Source organism: Sturnus vulgaris, chromosome 9, assembly GCF_052056855.1.
Source record: "Sturnus vulgaris isolate bStuVul1 chromosome 9, bStuVul1.hap1, whole genome shotgun sequence".
Classification (NCBI taxonomy): Eukaryota; Metazoa; Chordata; class Aves; order Passeriformes; family Sturnidae; genus Sturnus; species Sturnus vulgaris.
Genome location: NC_142251.1, coordinates 9,790,175 through 9,803,914, shown reverse-complemented (window position 1 = coordinate 9,803,914; position 13,740 = coordinate 9,790,175). Strand labels below are relative to the sequence as shown.

Here is a 13,740-nt window from a genome sequence, read left to right as displayed (position 1 = left end):
CCTGTTGCCAGTGTTTATATTGGGAGTTTTGAAATAATAATCAAAAGGGTATGACAGAATTAAGAAAAGCTTGCCCCCAGTTGAAATACCCAGATTCTTCTTGATTTATGCGGACAATTAACCACTTCCTCCTCAAAAGAATTCAACAGGAAAGGCACTAGCTTGAGTCTTAAAGACTGACATCTCATTTAAGCAGCAAACAGGCACACACAGAGAAGAGTAAGAACTTGCTTGTAGAGCCCTGGGAGAATGCTGAGGCTCTGTCCTGCAGGTGGGAGCTCCACACCAATTCTGCTCTTGGCCATCCTGCAAAGACCAGCAATAATGCCCAGACTCACATTTAGATTTAAAACACTTTGACAGGTCAAATATTGCAGTGCCTGTTTGTCTGATAAAACTCAAGTTAATAAAAGATTTCAGTCCAGTAAAGTGCTTTCTGCAAACTCTGAGACACTGTCTCCAACACCTTCTGCAGTGGGATTTTGCCGAGTGTGGGCTGAAAACCAAGCAGCAGGTCCCTTGCCTTTTCTTCCTGTACCTTTTCCATGTCCTTTTTGTATTCATATTCTCCTTTTAATATGAACTGGCATTCTCTTCCTTGCATGCTCATTTTTGTAACTGCTCAAATATCTGCTTCCCTCCTTCCACACACTCATAGACATTACTCTTCTGACTAAATGCCACAGGAAAATTGAACCCTCTGTCAGTAATGAGTTGCTAGTAGAGTCAACAAGCAAATAGGAAGGACCAGCTGTAGAAACAACTCAAACTGGGAGGTTCTAGCTATAAAAGGATCATTTAAAAATAATAAATTATAGCCTGGATACACCAAAGAAGGATGTGGAATCTTTTATAATGAAAGTTTAAAGGACAAGCCAAAAGTAGCTGCCAAGAACAGAGCAGAAATACCTGGCTTAGCAAAGGATACTGTAGTAATTCTCATAACATCTCAGTCTAAATTTACATTAATTTTCAATTTAGGTAATAAGATAGATTAAGCAAAATGTACACACGTTTTGCAATAGCAACATACATAGACTTCTCTAAGGCATCCTACTCCGTGCCACAAGTGACTACAACCAGGTTACAGCTGGCCCAGGACAGCTGAAGATACACTCGGACATGACAAAGCAGGGCAAGACAGGGGAGTCTCCTCAGGGTGCTTCCTCAGGAACCCAGTGAGGTCTCCTCTAACTCAATGTTCCGCATTGTCTTCCTCCTGACAGAAGCTGCCACTTGGAACTATCTCAAACTTTTAAGTTTGGACCATTACACTGTTCATGTTATTTCAATAAGTAGTGAAGGCCGCTTCATAGCTTAAATATCTGAGCAAAAATCAACTTAACCCAAATGAAAACCTTCATTGCAAATAAGGATTGAAGTCTACAGAACAGGAGGTCCACACCCATTAAACATAAGGTACTAATGTGCCATGATAGCAACAAGTGATGTGCATTAAGCACATTAACATTATGAGAGTGTGACACAAAGCTGAAGGATGGTTTTTACATGCTATTGTTGTGAAAACTAGGGCATGGGATTGTCTTTGAGATCTTCAACTTAGAACCGAATTTAAAAAACAGCAAGAGAGGCATAGCTTTGCTGTATGTGGAGTTAAAATATGCTCTAGACAAAGTTCCAGTTACTGGTAAAATTCAAAGACCTTAGGTGATGTGGCAGAGTGTGTAGGTGACCCAGGAAATCTTCCAAGCCTTAACTGTTTGAGAAGTTCATAATGCCTTTATTTTTAGACAGAGTTCGGCTGTGAGACATAACAGGCAAAGTAGAACAGGATACAGGATATTCATGCCCATCAAGACACTCTTTTTTTGGTCAAGAGACCTCTCATAACTTTTGGGTCTGAAACCTAGTGAGTTAATCCTTCACTTACTCTACTGCTCTGTTCCTACTCTGCACTGTTATTCTAGTTAGCAAGTCCTGTCAAACCTAGGTCAGAGGCAACAGAAGAAAGTGACACTAAACATTTCTGCACTAGACTCCCCAAGGCCTGCAAAATTACAGACAAACACAGACAGAAATGTTAATCTGAATGGTAATGAAGCCATAAAGTACAAAAAAAAACCCCCCAAACTTCCCATTGAGTCACTTTGGGAAAGCCAGATCAGGAATATCTCTTAAACCTCCCACAGTCTAGAACAAGATGTTCCAGAGATCAAGCCCACCACCATGACAATGTGCCCATGAGACACAATATCATAAATTATACACTACCTAGTATCATTTATGATTTGTATGTTTAGAGATAACCGAACTACCAGTTTCATCTTAAGTGCATTACAAGTACTTGATAAAAAGAATAACACATATGTGTTCTTCACAGTACCTCGAGCACAACTCCAGCCTCGTTTCTCCTTTCACATTAGACAGTTGGATGCTGCTTATCTTTAAACACTCTGAAGACATTAAATAAATACTAGAAACAGGATCCTAGCCTCAGGTACAAGGTACATATTTGGACAGGCACACCTTTCCTGATCTGTCAGCACTTTTGAAAGTCACAGAACATTAATTTGACCACACAAATAAAGACTAACAACTAATTAATGAATTGAGGACCATCACTACAGGGTATTCAACAGGAGGCCTCACAGTATAAGCACAAATACCCTGACCATACTGAACCTTTTGCACTCACCACTCATCGCGTTAAGACATCCAAAAGTATGACACCCTCACTTTGTATTTATACTTGGCCTTGCACAATTCTACATTGGATCAATGACTCCTGTTTTCATGTTTACACAAAAAATAAACTGCAAGAATTCCACTTTTAACACTGGAATGTCACAAGTATTTCCAGTCTCTCTCAAAAGTTCAGCTACAGAATGTAGAGACAAAAAGAATGCCTGAAGGAAATTCACAGCAACTTGAATGCTAAGTACTGGCCTTGAACCTGAAGGTAAATGTGAATAGAAGATCATCCTGGATTTTAGTCTGACTGCTGTTCCAAAACAAACATTTTATAATTAATAGTAACTATTTCCTAATATAATACTTGATTTCAGTATAATGCTTGGATTCCCCCACAGTTCCTCACAGCTTCATCAGCTGGTTTTCCCAATTAGCAGTTTAAGGGTTTGGGATCATGGCTTTTTATTTATACAAACAGTCTCTGCCCAGCTCTATGTTTAAAGCAAACCCCAGGGTGCTGCACTTGCCACTGAAATTTAGAACAAGCACTAGTCAGTCAGCTGCTTTAAACTAGATTGCTGATATTTTGACAAAGTTCAGTTTTTCTAAACTAGTTTCTGTAACATCTAGTATTCACGTGAACATGAATTTGAAGTGTTGTAGTGATGGCTAACAAAATCAAAACACTAGTTTAATACTCTGTTCTGAATAAACCACAGATTTTAGTATGTTTATGAATAAATGTGCACTAGAAATGTTAAAAGATTATTAATAGCATACATGACCATTAACACACACATCTGAACTGTAACATACTTATCACAAGAGAAGGCAACTTCACCACAACAGACAATATTTTAAAAGGAGTTTCCACAGAAAAGGATGGAGAAAAAAAAAAAATCACTGAAAAAAATTATTAGCTACATAGCAAAACAAAAATCCCAAACCCTTAAAACAGTCCAAGCATTCTTTGTTAAATCACTTGAGTGAACCCAATGTATGATACAAAACAATAGACAAATACATTATTGAAAAAGCTCTGGAGACGTGAGTTTTGGACACCTTTGATGATTTAAAGGGAAGGCTTCATTGCTCTTGTAAAATTACTTACACAGTAAGTTTAGAACTATCCTGGATTTCTCTCAACTTCAATCACTTAGATGTGAGCCTGCAGATCAGACTGAAATTTAACTGTGTCAGGCCACAAGGCTCTCCTTACTTGAAGCACATCAAGGTTCTCACATGAAATCTGATAATCAGCACAGTAGGATTAATGACAGAGGTGGTCAGGTTGATAAAGCAGCAGAACAGAAAACTGCTCAAATGAGTTTGGAACTGCACCTGTGATAAAGCTGTAATGCATTCTCACCCGTTCACACCAGAACTGCAGAGCTCTGGTCGAAACTGATGCAAAAGAAGAGTTTATCACTCAGTGTCTGCCTGCAGGGGGACTGTGGTTGTTTCTGTGAAAACAGACACCAGATATTCAGACTACCACCATCACTCTTACAGTAATGCCACCAACTCTATCCAACACCTTGGGATGTCTCACTGCAAAGGAGAATAGCAGGGGAAGGTTTTTAAAGAATTAGAGGACTTGTTTATGCACATTAAAATAAACTGGGTATCAGGGATTTCTCTCAATCAACAAATTCTCAAATTAATCAATTACTATGAATGCTGGAAATTCATCTTTACTTTTAGCTACCTTTTTCCCTCCACCTGACTTCTGAAATTCTCACAAGTAAACCAAGGTCTGTTATTTCCTAGTTATTTAGGTATGACCCAAGTCTATTGGTACCTTAATACATGGCACAGCAATTTCACCATAGAAGCTGTAATGATGAATTCCAGTTACATACAGAACTTTAAAACATTTAACGTTAGAAAATGTCTCCACACAAAACCAGTTGCTACAAAATGCATTACAGGAAGTTTCCCAAACAGGGAAATAAGACAAAACCCAACCAAACAAAAACCACCAAACAAACCCAAACAAACAGTTTACAACTGTTACAAAAGCTGGCTTTATAAAGAAATGTCCTGCACCAAATCTCCTACATACCCTCAATAAAGTTCTTCATGTCTACCCATTTGAAAGAATTAAAAACTTGTGTTAGTGAAAACTAAGATTTCATATATCTAGCTAAACACAAAAACTTCTGTGGAGTGACTTGCCTTAATACAAGAGGAGATATATACATGGAGATCTCAATGCCTTTGGGTATTAAAGCAATAAAAATTTCCATTTTCTAATGCAGGTATCTATTTATAGCAACAAAACTGAATAAAATGTTTTTTAGTTTAACTTCAAGAAAAAAACAACATATGAATTGTCATGGAATGGATATAATATACTGTAAGATAGCTTTCTGGCATTTCACTGAAATGGAAACAGTGGAGGGTAACCTCAAGTGAAGTCAGCAACTAGAACAAGGAAACAAATTATTTTGTCAATGCCTGAAAGACAATTCAATGTCCTGCTTCTCTACAATAAACCTTACCAGAACAGTCAGAGCAGCAGAAATACTACCAGCACTATAAAACTGTGTTTGATAAGTTGCTTTAAGAGGTCTTCTCCACATCCCACATTCATAGCAGCAAGCCACTGACAACATCAGATTCTCCCATTCATATTATTTACTTCAAACCCAACTCTGATTATTTGAGTTAGAAGTGTGGCATAAGCAGCAAAGGAAACAGAGAAGAGCAGTTAATTGCATTGAAATTTCAGTGCAATAAAATTTGTGGTTCCAAATACAGCAACCATGTATGGAACTCCTTAACACATGCATCTAAGTGTTGTGAGGCAAAGACTACCAAAGGAATGTGTATCATCCCACAAAACCAATAAATCAGCTAAATTAAAGACATTTACATATGGGAGAACTAACAGTCATCAGTGTTTAACACTACATGAATGCAAAAGTACATGGCAGAGGTCAAAAAATAAACCAATTATTTTCAGTTTTTTCTCTCTCTCCCAAAAAGCTCTGCAACTCCTCAAATAAATTACAAGTGACAAAACAGCTAAAAGAGTGATAGAAGAAATATTTGGAGCCTGAAAGTTCTTCACCCCTCACTCAGTTTGAGTGAAGCAAATACAAGGACTATCATTTGATTCCAGTGGAAGTATTTTGGTTGACAGTCTTGTATATTCCCATCACCAAACATGAAGCAATCAACACTGAGCAGAAAAAACTAAACACACACCTTGAACACCTCAGAGAAGAAACCAGAGCCAATTTTCTCACATGTGAAGTCATCAAGACGAGTAAGTCTGGAAAAGGCACTTATCAGGGCTCTGTATGAAGAGGTACAAACTCTTCCTAGCTGGGATGCAGTCCCTTCTCCAGTGCCACCATCAAAGTCTTCAGTGCGCTCCAGGCGTGGTGGAAATCCTGCTATTGAATTCCGCTTACTTCGGTCCATTTTGAAAACAAGATTTTATTTCACTACGGGAGGGCTTCTCACATCTTAGGTAATTTGCTGTCTTCTCTACTCTGGGTGGATCCTAAAATACAAGAAATTGAGATTACCATTATTGTGAAGATATCTAGCAAGTTTGACAAGAAAGCATACATCAGTTTAAGTGAGTAAGAAAAGAACAAAGATGTCCAAGCAGGGGCAAAAAAACCAAAGCAATAAAACAAACCAAACACACAACATCAACAGTAGACAGTAACCTAATGAACTTGTCCTTCATATTCACGGAAATACTTTATGCTCTGGCTATTCTGAGACAAATAGGCTTGGAACTCAAAATGTAACTGGAAACAAATAACTTTCATTCCTTCCCCCCAGTCCTTTCTTTTTTTTACTTAAATTCTGGTTGCTACAGCAAGCAACCACGCAGGAGGAAGCTCACAAAACGTTGCAGCTGGGTGACCAATCTACTGCTACTGCAAGAAACAATTTCACTTTGGGGAGTGAAGGAGGGATCTCCAACTATAAAGAAAATATAGATCAGTTTTCAATTGACATAAGGAAAGTTATTCACTTGAAGTGTCAAAACCTTGTTTTTAAAGCTTCCACTTATGAGTGTTCGAAGACCAATTCCTTACCTGGTAGGAATACAAGGTTATATACACTGAACATCTAGCCCCTAAATTTATAAAAACAGTAACAATCTGCCAGACAAATTTTCCCCACAAAGATATTTTTTAAAGCTATATTAATTTCAGTTCAGCTGAAAACACAGGAAACAAGCTTCATTTGCCAAGAAGGAGAAATGGGGGAAAAAAGGGAGGGAGACCAAGAATTTTTACTCTTTTTAAGATGATGATGAAGTAATGAGGATGACTCTGGAGCCCATCAAATTCAGCTTGGACTGGCAAACTTGGCAGGTAGCCTAATTTTTTTTTTCTTTAAACCTTAGACTTAGGAGGTTTATCTATTCCAAACTTCACTGCTCATTTACAGCAATTTGCTGAGCACCTACAAAGCCTGAATAATGTGAACAGTCACAAAGAGGATACTCTTTTTTTCCCCAAGGGTAAAGAAAAAACTAGAGGGAGGGGAAGGAAACAATAAAATAATTTTTAAAGAGGTGGGCAAAATAACCACAGGGCAGGCAATTACACTTCCATTTACAAAGATGTACAGAACCTGAACAATGCACTACATTAGAAAAGCGTCACAAAAACAGAGGCACACCAGCTGTCCCCTAAAAACACAGCAGTGCTGCTATACCCATGCTTTGCATGCAGTGAATCTTTCAGAGATGCTCTGTGCCAACACATCAGGCAAACACATAGTCCTTCTCTGCTGTCAGAAATAAGCTCTGTTGAACTGTCTGGAGTTAATTTGAGGTTGTCCACTCCAAATACGAAGAGTGTTTATCTCAAACATCTTAAGACCTCTCTAAATGGATGTCAGTGGGTACAGGGGACTCTTACCAAGGCATGATTATGAATTATCCCACGCCATGGTTTTCCTACAGAATTTTGTATGCAGACTCCCACATGCCTGATCTTACTGCACTTTTTAGATGACAGTGGCCAACTGGTACACAGGAGATCAGGATCCAGTTTCTGATCTCATGTTCTTAACTCAGGAGCCTTGAGGGTCTGGAAAAGGCATGCCCTCAATGGAGAAAAATAGCCCAGAGAACCTCCTCAGCTACAGACAAGATGCCTGGGAGCTTCCAAGGCCTGCTTAAATAATTCCTTTTGATCTGAAAAGGACAAGCTATATTTTGGTTACTTTTCAAGGAGATAAAGAAAGAACTATGGAAGGAGAGCAGACAGAGGAAGCCATGGTATTAACAATTAATTTTTTTAATCAGAAGATGCTACCTTTGAAGACTGACCAGAAAACCTACTGTAACTGAAGGAACAATTTTTTAGAACTTATTTCCATCAAAGTAGCACTCACATGCACCAGACACTTTCCAGGGAAGGAGGCAAGCATTTGCCCCCAGAAATGCACAAACTTAACCTAGTATCACAGGGTTGTTTCCACAGAAAGTGCAATCCCCAAATAAATCCAGCAAAAAAATATGTACACTGCAACCCTGCAAACTAAAGACTAGAAGCTCTCATGCAAAGCAAGACAAAAATGAAAAAGAAAATCGGAAAGAGTGCTGTTGAGTTAACAGAGGAAGATAGACCAAGTTAGATAAGCAGTATTAAACAGGAGGAAAAGCCTAAATCTCTTAAGTATCCAGATACCATTAACAGAAGATGGCCTCAACACAGTTTCTACATCTATTTAACATAGCACAAAAAGTCCCTCACACATATACACATCCTTTTGATTGAAATCACATGGTGAACTTTGCAAAACTCTGTATAAATTCCACAGTGAGAAAAGAGGTTCAATGTACCTCACACAAAATAAACTCCAAAAGGTTCTGCCATCTGGATTCCCAAGTAACCCATTCCTTCATTTTTGCCTGCTAGAGTTTACCTTTCCAGACAGTTACACAAAATTCTTGGAAATTATTAGGACACAGCTCCATTACCTTGCCCAGGATTGCATACACAGAATTAGAGGAAAATTTCAAGTGGGCACAATTCCAAGTGGGCCTCCTGTCATTTTGGCCAATTACACTAATGATCACATTCTCAATGAAATCAACCAAGGTTTAATTGACTGTCAAGTCAGTCTGAGGTACTTTAATTTACTACTTTGTATGGTTAATTAAAGTGCACTGAACAGAATCTAAGACTGTCCTGTAACCAACTAAAAGGTTGTTGGGTGGTTTTTTTCATATTAAGGTTCAGCTTTAAAACTCTTAAGCTGTGCTCAAAGAACTGCTAAAAGACACTAAACACTTGAAAAACATTTCCTAATAAATTCTCAGTTTTCAGAACAATTTTTCTGACATCCCTATACAAGAAAAATGCACCCCACTCTGCCAAGACCAAAGTAATTCTGAAATTCACCTCTCAAAATACGTATCTGCCCTATTCAGCTATTTCTTACATTTCTAAGAAGCACAATTTCAGAATGTTTCATGCCCTACTACATTTTAATTTCTTGGCTTACCAAAACACACCTTGAAGAAAAAAAAAAATCCTATTAATATTATATTAAGATCAATTTCTTCACTGAATGAATGCATTTTTTTAATTCATAGAAATTACTATAACTACTATCAGCATTAATTTGGTTAATTAGAGATTTACCTTTTAAAACCAATGCCTGAGCCTGTAATTATTTAAAGACAAACCCCACAATAGCATATCAAGTTATACCCTAAACATCCTGCCAAACTAACAAGTGGTATATATTAGCCAGTAATTAACATTTTATATTTCATAGATATAAAAATGGGGAAGGCTCCTCAAATTCAGCAGCATCCCTTCTACGCCTCAGAGTATAAAAAAAATCCTTCCAAAAAACATTTCAACTCATTACTAAGAGGTTTTCTGTCCCCAGCATCTTTATAAATATGTGCCTATTTGCATTCAAATGTCAAACTCACAATTTCCTAAAAGATGGCCCTAATAACAACAACCATTTTTAGACACAGAGACCATCGCTAGGCACTCAGCCTGGAAAGCAATAAATCTGGCAGACGCATGTTATTAATTTGAAAAGGATTTTTTCTGAGGAACAAGATGCCAAAGCTTTGACAAAAGTCATTTGCCAAGAGTTAACTATTTAAACTTGTAGTCTGACGAAACTTCAACAGCCAGCACTACAAAAACATAAAGGAATTAGAGGAATTATGCTGGCAAGTGTCACTCAACAAAATAATAACTCAAGGGGGAAGAAGACTTCACTGTAGTACTGTGCAAATTTCAGAAGGGCTTCAAAGAAATGTAAAGAACAAACTTTTCCAAAGACTGAATTGACTGAGGTTCTTAGTTTGGAGGAAAAAAATAGAAACAAGGGAAAAATGTTTAAAAATGAAACCCACAAATTTAAACTAAACAGGTAAAGAGAACCAGGCACTCAATAATTTTGTTCTCAGCTCCTGTCACCTGCTCCCCTAACAGAGGAAAGTTCTTTGGTATATCCATAAGTTAGCTTCTTGTCCTTGAGAGGAAGACAAAATCAAATATTTACAGATGAGATAGCTACAAATACAAGAGTTTGGGCTATGTTTGGACCAGCTCATCCTGAACCTGAAGTCTTTTTTGACTACTTTATGGGACAAGCCTTTAGAGTCAGTTTATAATCTTACTTACAACACTGCCTTTGAACATGAAAATCCCAGTATTTTCTATTTTCACTTACATGACATTCTGCTTCAATTTCATCTCCCCTGTACAGGATAATTGCCAGCTCTAGACAGTACTATCACAGCATAAGCTTCCTGCAAACTAGGACTGACATTCTCAGAAGAGACCTGCATTAGCCCTACTACACCACTCCAGAAACTGGAAGTCTGCTGAACTGCATCATGGTTTTATAATGCAAACAAACCTCCACGAGAGGCTAAGCTGAAACAAACAGTTCATTTATTTTGCGACTGTAGCCAAGTTTGAAACGAGTAAGAGAGACCAGCTATTACTGCAGAGCTCAGGATTCAGGGCCAAGGCTGTAGGTTTAAAAATATTTTCATCAGGCATAGGCATAAATTCTAGCACATATTTAGAAGGCAAATATAACAGAACTCACAAAGAAAGAAAACTACTTGATCCTTATGCCCACAGTGTAATTATCAGCATTTTCTAGGGTCCTATTACAACACAAAACTAAAGCTCTACTAAGGACCTTCAACAATTCATTCCTCTCCTAGCCTGGTTTCAGTCACTCCAACCCACAGTGCAGACAGGCTCTAGCCTGGTTACAGAGCATCGTTAGAGTTAAATAACCACTCAAGTAGATCATGTACAAGACACAGCTGCTGCTTCAAATGGATAATTTCAATACATTATGTTTGGTTAACAAAACAGCCAGTAGAGACAGCGAGAAGCTGCTCATGCCTTCCAGGTGTCAGCAGGCTGACATTTGCTGAGCTCTTAACAAAAAGAAAGGGGATCAAAGCCTTCTAATACCAACAGGTATTTTAACATCTCAATCTAGGAATTTCCCCCCCAGCCTCTCTGCTGGGTTTGCAGAGGGCTGACAGCTCTATTAGCACTGAGGCTTTCACAAGAGACTGGAAACAACTTTTGTTGTTTTAACGCAGCCAGTGAGACAATCCAGAACAGCAAAGCAAAGAGAACACGAATGCCTGAAAGAGGGATGAAGACAAAGTAAACAGGCTGAATTTCATACCTCACCGACATCTCTTGGACACAATCCTATATTTATGCATCACCACGCAAGGCAGTCAATATTCGTATTTTCCAGCTAAAACTATCATCTCCACAATATTTAAGACACTTTCTGTAGCCTACCCTTACTAAGCACAAGCCTGTGTTACTGGTTTCACCTTACAGTGAAACACCAAGTACCCTGTTTACTGCAGGAGCTGCTGCACAAACGGACCAGTAACACAGCCTTCACTAACCTACGTCTTTCTGAAGTGAGAACAGGATTTCCCAAACCCCTTAAGGTACTGCAGACACTGATGTTTGCTGGTATTTACACACCAATCTGAAGCTCCCTGTACCACGGAAAACACGTAAGTCATAGTCTGAGAGCTACGGACCTGGAGCATGCAAGGTCAGCCTTCAAAAGCAAAGTTATCTCAACCAACTCCACTCCTGGCTGCAAAAGCTGCAACATTTCTCCAGTGCAACCAACAGGACAATCACAGCAGAAAGTGGCTTAGCCACTACCAGCAATGTGTTCAACTTAACAAAAAGTGACAGGATCATATGAAAAGAAGCTTACAATCTAAGTCAGAAAGAAGACTTGGCAACAGACAACAGATGGAGCCAGTGTGATACAGTTGCTGATTATTAGATGGACTTACTGATGAATACACAGCTCCAAATGAGTAGGTTAGGGAACTAATAAGCAGGAAAAGGGCTTTAAGAAAAAATTGTGAACATCGCCCTTTTTTTGATCTTGCCTAGCAGAGCTCTTTTTTTTTTGTGCCAGTTTGCAAGATGCCACACTGCAAGGACACAATAAAGAGCTTTGCCATTGTGCAAATGCATGGTTGTCTGCTACAGGAAAAATACAGAAAGGGAACCTATGATGCAAGTGAACCACAAGCGTCATTCTTTTCTGCAGCACACAGAAGCAACAGTCCCCTCCTTTAACCCTGTATTTCTTTCATGAGTCTGTGAAATCATTTGCATAAAGAATTACAATGGCAAAAGCAAGTATCTGGAATTAGAGGGTATAACTAGGTTACTGGAGGCCTGTGCCACCAGAGCAGCTCTTTTGAACTAACTCTGTCATTCTACAGTCACAAAGATACGAAGAACTGAAGTAAGGATTGCTCTGCAGGCCCTAATTTGTGTTTGGTAGCACTGCCAGCTGTTCATCCTAATGAAAAGCCACAAAACAAATCAAAGCAAAAACACACAAGAGCACACACTTGCCACCAGGTATAGGGAACACACTTTTGCTTTCAGTTTAAACTACTTGTTTTGCATGAAACTTTTACACAAACCAAAATGGACAATTGAATTACTCAGCCATGTCTATAGCTGAACTCTGCAAGAATCAGAAAATGACATTTTTATTGGCATGCAGCAATAATTTCCAAGGATGATGACTAAATGGAAAGGTTTATGACTAGTCCACAGGGCATGTCAGAGTTTCTCATAAAAAAATCTTATCTTAGGTTGCAAATTCCACGGCCTAATTAAGTCCATGGAACTGTAAGTCTGTTGATTTTGCAGACAATAAAATATGCTAGAACTCTGATCTCTATTAAAAAAAACCTAAACCCACAGTCGAAGCACAAAGGCTTCTCATAAACTAGCCCAAATGTTAGCTGTTGCTTTTTTTAGAGGGGCAAACAGAAAGGTTTAAATAAAATTCAACTCAGTACTCTTCAAATTCAATTCATTACTCTTGAAATTGTAGCTTTCAGTTATTACAGCACCACTTACAGGAACACCCAAGTGGAAAGTCCCCCATACTTGAAGCAAAAACCCTTCCGACCATCCAAGGAATACAACATCAAGAGCGACCATCTACATTTATACAGCACGCCTCACCTGAAGGCTATAAAGCAAATATACACGCACATATACTTGAACACTGGACCCTGTCATTAACGCATGATTCACCTACTCTTACAGGGCAGCACTTAAACAGCAAAACCCGAGCCAAGCCCTCACGCCTCTTGGCAAAGCGAACATTTCCAAGGCAATCCCGGCAGGGCAAAGATCCACGCCGGGAGCTTCCAGACCCTTGCCCCCGGATCAGAGCGCGGCTTTCCCGCAGCGCCCGCCGCCCCTCACCTGCGGCCACCGGCGTGGACGCGGCCCCTCGGCGCACCTGGTCCCCGGAACGCCCCGCTCACCTCACCGCAGTGAGACCCCTCCGCCGGCAGGCAGCCCCTTCCCCGGAGCGGCCCCGCTCCCCGCTGCCGACCCGCCCGGACCTGCCCCGCGCCGCCCCCGCGCCGGCCGTTACCTGAGCGGCGGCGCCTGCAGGGCCCGCGGGCGGCGCGGGCTTTCATGGCCGCATCGCCCACCCGCGGCCCCTCAGCACCCCGGCGCGGGTCCGCCCCGCCGCTGCGGCCGGCGCGGGGGCCCCATGTGAGGCGGGAGCCCGGCTGCG

General features: G+C 39.9%; 1 protein-coding gene across 2 annotated transcripts in view; it reads right to left on the bottom strand.

Moving 5' to 3' along the window:
- TESK2 (testis associated actin remodelling kinase 2) overlaps positions 1-13,740 on the bottom strand; it is a 77,447-nt gene extending 63,707 nt beyond the window's left edge. Inside the window, exons 1-2 of one of the 2 annotated variants that reach the window (XM_088169521.1) lie at positions 13,594-13,740; positions 5,866-6,166 (exon numbers count right to left, since the gene is read on the bottom strand). In XM_088169521.1, coding sequence (XP_088025647.1) covers positions 5,866-6,084 — 219 coding nt within the window. In that variant the 5' untranslated portion in view covers positions 6,085-6,166; positions 13,594-13,740. Of the gene's footprint in view, positions 1-5,865; positions 6,167-13,418; positions 13,543-13,593 lie in introns of those variants that run through there. The other variant, XM_088169522.1, reaches the window with a different exon arrangement.